Raw genomic sequence first — 4,704 nt, 5'->3', positions numbered from 1 at the left:
TATTATTAATAATAACATTGCCCTCACACCCTCCCTTCACACACGTGCCGTGCTGCAGCTCCTGCAGTGAACGTGCTGTGCGCTCGGACAGGAGGAGAGCTGCTGAAGCTCCTCTCTCTTCTCTCATCCACACAACAGAGGACAGTTATAATCAGCAGGTAATTTATCTACAGCCCCAGGCAAACTGTGTGGGACTGTCTCACATGTTTCACTCTTGTCCCGGCGTCGCACAAGTTCAAACAAAGTCCCGCATTTGACTGATCAAATTATAACAAGACATAAAAAGAAGAAAGAAAAGAAAGGGAAACAATCGACACGTTTTTTATTGGCTGCAGTTTACAACCATTAGAAAATGCCTCCTTATTTCTCTGCCTTCTATGCAGAAGGAGGAGGAGAGAAGAGAAAAAGGCATAATAAGGCAAAGACGCAGCGGCTGCCAATCAAACGCGCAGCAACGTGTTCTGCGTGTTAAAAAATAAATATCTAAACACGTGAAAGAAAATAGGTTTTATTYATGCAGAATGTGATGGAAACTGTCAAAAATTCAGCAAAATAATAACTGGAAAATACTTGAGGAAAGTGAAAGATGATTCTCAGAAAACAGCACAGATCATCTGACCTGCTTATGGTTTTGTTATTTTTATATCATGATAAAATAAAATAAAAATTAAACTTTAAATATTTTTAACTAAAACATGTTTTGATAAATTTTAAAATGTATTTGTTGCGGCCGACATCGGCTGCAACCTGTGAATCGAGACACAGCTAAAGACTCACAGGACTTAAGCTCACACCCTTCATGAAAAAACACAAAAAAGCTCACAAATTATTACTTTTTTATTGCCACACATTCCATCACTGAAATAACACATTCATTTATATCACATACATTAAACACAAATCACATTACAAATAAAAACATATTGTATAAAAATAAAATCCTCTTTGAGAGAGTAGTGAGACAACCAGGGTCTCTCACACCTTCTCATAAATAATGAGGAAAACGGTTTCTTTTTCTAGAAAGAAATACCTCTGTGGTAAAGTCAGAAATACCTCTGTGGTAAAGTCAGAAATACCTCTGTGGTAAAGTCAGAAATACCTCTGTGGTAAGGTGAGAAATACTCAGACAACAATTTGTCTCCAGTCAGTTCAATTTTCTAAAATAAATGATATTTATTTACAGAATAAAATGAATTATGTACAAATTAAAGGTAACAATCAGAACTTTATGAGATAAAATATTGACAAAAACCACTTTGCGTCCGATGTGATTTACTGTAAATATGACACTCAGAACAGGAACAGAAAACTAGGTTTAGATGTTATCAAACACTTACGTTTACAGGTACTTTAACTTGTGGCAAGGTTTTCAGATTAAGAACAGTGAAGAAAAAGGAGGATTAGTTAAAGGTTTAATTGTTATCAATTACCTTATCAAGGGTGTGAAAACCCGAACAGCGCCAGCGTCATCTGCTTCTCCCCGTCCGCTGGATCCAGGACGCGTTTACAAAAACGCAGCTTTACTTTAAGGTGGTTTCAACCATCAGGTCAGCTGGAACAGGGGCCACTCAGCTGTTAACATCCAGGTCAGGAACTTACGACCAGTGAAACTCCCACGTTTTGTTTCACAGCSTCTCAAAGGAGCYGCTTCCAGTCAGGCGAATAGTGGCCAGATTTGTTCAGGCTTTCTTCTTTCAAAATAAAAGTTCAAATAAAGGAGCTTAAGGCTGTTTGAGTCAAGGCTGGAGTTGCCTTGGCTCGAGACAAAAAGACTTTCTCATTGGCACCTGAGATCAATCTATTTGTCATGGCTGGACTTCCTGCCAGAGCAGAAAAAAACATTTTGCACCTGTTTCTAAAAAAACAAGTTTTAACTTTGACAGACTTTAAAGATGACTAAAGTTCTCTGGAACATAAGAAYCATTTGAACYGAAATAAATCTAAAAAATATTTGTCTGTGATTCAAACACAAATAATTTTCTAAGCATATTTCATATTAAAACACAGTGAAGTCATAATCACAACAATCAACGTAGTTAGATTGAACAATAAAAAGAAAAACACTTAATCACTTCTACTGTAAGATAATAGTTGATTAAACAAGCATTTGTTTAAAACAAATAAAGGGACATTTCAACCATTTTCTCATGGTGTGTTCTTTCTTTTTCTGAAGTATAATGTAAAAGATTAATGGTTACTCTTTTCATTAGGTAATGTTGATTTATAAAATGATGATAACTTGTAGTTAAAAAGAGAATAAAAATCAAAAATATAAAGAACATTATTTTGTTTATTAAAGAAAATAAAATGTCTTTTTTGAGAAATATTTTTAAACCAGAGTCAAAGACAAGTGGAAATGTTTATTTCCCCCTTGGTGAACCCTTACAAGATTTTTATCCCAAATTGCAAAACACACTCCCATCAGATGCGTGAGGAAGTCCCTCGGAGATCAGCTACCAAGTCCTGGCACAGGTTTTTGAGGCTCCACCTGACTGCATTACGTTTGCTTTGAATTGTCTGTCCTTAATTAGGTGATAAACTAGTTTAACACTCTGTTCAGCACARTTAAGAACTACTCAAAAAAACTCACTTGTTAACATAGTAAAGGCTCAAATTTCCTCAAGGTCCGGCCATGACTTCAAATATTGGTTAAAAAACAGGTTTGGAAGGCTTTAAGGTGAATACAACTTAAAATAAAAAAATGTGTGAGCAACTCTGAGATGTCACAAATATCATACCTTATCCAAAACCTTGTGATTCTTTGTGTGTACACTGACTCATCTAGAGTAGCTCAACCTGCTGAAAAGTTAATGCTGGTTCTTCAGAGGTGTCAGGTTTTATTGGGTTGATCAGGTTCTCTCAGCAGGATGAAGTCAGTGTCTGTGACTGCTGGGGACGAGTTAGGCACTCAGAATTGTGAATAAAATGTGCAAATGTTCTGTTGCACGCTCACTAAATTTAAAATGCTTGTAATTAAGTGACCAACAAGTTGCGAGGCCACATTTTGAACGGCTAGTTTTCCACGCCAAGCTTTAAATTGGCGCCGTTCTAGTTTCCATCTGCAAACTGACTGGATGTTTGGCAGACAGTCATAAATTTACAGCTAAATGATAGAGGTGCAACAATACATGTATCTGTATCGAACCGCTCAATACAGTACTCTAGGTTCGATATGCACTTGTATCGAACAATATAGATTTTAAATTAATTTTATCAGCTTATCTTCTGAAGATGCTCTGTGTTGAAGGATCAGAGGATCTGTGTTCGACTACTCCACCTAGGCTGCATTGTTGAGCACAGATCCACTGAGAAACTTGCTGTTTCAGCAATATTTAATTTAAAAACTCTACTTTTGAGGTTAMACAAATGTTCATTATTCATTTCAATAAATTGCAAGTTTAAAAGGGCATGGAAATTTCTCTTTTTTATATTGAAAAAATATCGAACCGTGACACTGAAGTATTGAACCGAATCGTGAATTTCCTGTGTCGTTGCACCCCAACTAAATGTAAAATCTTGCCACCTCCAGATCTTGTGGATCATACCACTCGAATGGCTGCAGTGGGCGCTGATTGTGGTTGCCATGGTGATCTCTGGCTCTGTCTTGGTCCTGACCTTCTGGCCTGTTGTCCGTGATGACAGCAAGGTGATGGCTGTGGGCACAGTAATGACCATCCTAGTCTTGCATGCCCTGCTGGCCATTGGCTGTAAGGTGAGTGAGTTGTGTGAGCAGCAGACCTTTTCACCCCTCTTGGCAATATTTTAATTCCAACCTGGAACCCATTCAAGTTTGAACTCAGTTTAAAACAGTATTGCTACAAAAACACTTAAGATTAATTAAATATGGAAAAACCTGATTTAAGTCATCCGTCCAGAGTCAAGTCGCAGGGGCAGCTGCTGTTCCAAGTGTTCCCAGTCCAGCTGAGAGACAGTTTCTTTAGAGTGTCCTGAGCCCTCATTTATAAAGAATTGTGTATAATTCATACTGAAAGTGAACGTATGGCCAAAAGGTGAAAATGGCGTTAGCCAAAAAAAAAAAATTCAGATTTATAAAACCATCCACACGCACACCTTCAAGCAATCTTCCTTTCACATCACAGCTGCAGCTCAGAGTTTGTGCACGAGGTCCCTCCTCAGGTTCTACCCTCTACACACCCACACTCACCCATAAACAGTAAATGCAAAGTACCTCATGAATGTTAAGATGAATTTAAATCAGTCAGCTGATCAGTGTCAACAAAAGCAATGGACCGACTCAGTCTGGAGGAGGATGGATGCTGACGACTGCTCACATGAACAGATTGTAATTTACACAGATTATCCCTCATTTTGCACACATTTAGAATAATCTGACAGCTTCGTATTTATTTTCCCTCAGGACCTGTAGGACGTTACAAAAACGTTGAATAAAATTAAATAACCCAATCCTTGCGCCAATTGTTTTGCTGCTAGAAATAAGTTCACCACTCTTCCCCCTTTTTCTTCCTGCTTTGCACTGTTATCTGCTGCTGACCCCCCACCCCCACACATGAGGAATACAGACTTTAAAAAGTAAACCTTATTGCTATTGAAGAAATTTATAGTTATTAGAGGTTAGTACTGATGTTAAAAGCACAACACTATATTATTAGGTTTTCCTTTTTATAATTATAATAACGAATAAAAATAACGCTAAAGGAAATAGAGCAAAAAGATACATGTGTG

At 37.5% G+C, this 4,704-nt stretch overlaps 1 protein-coding gene across 1 annotated transcript in view; it reads left to right on the top strand.

Annotated features, from left to right (window-relative positions):
• The window catches only part of yipf2 (Yip1 domain family, member 2), a gene marked incomplete in the record, with an annotated part of 27,654 nt that overhangs the window by 6,480 nt on the left and 16,470 nt on the right, over window positions 1-4,704 (top strand). Inside the window, 1 exon segment of the mRNA XM_014025465.1 lies at window positions 3,530-3,712. Coding sequence (XP_013880919.1) covers window positions 3,530-3,712 — 183 coding nt within the window.

This window comes from Austrofundulus limnaeus, unplaced genomic scaffold (assembly GCF_001266775.1).
Source record: "Austrofundulus limnaeus strain Quisiro unplaced genomic scaffold, Austrofundulus_limnaeus-1.0 Scaffold477, whole genome shotgun sequence".
NCBI classification, from domain to species: Eukaryota; Metazoa; Chordata; class Actinopteri; order Cyprinodontiformes; family Rivulidae; genus Austrofundulus; species Austrofundulus limnaeus.
The sequence above is the reverse complement of the archived record's forward strand: the minus strand, read 5'-3'. Positions and strand labels throughout refer to the sequence as shown.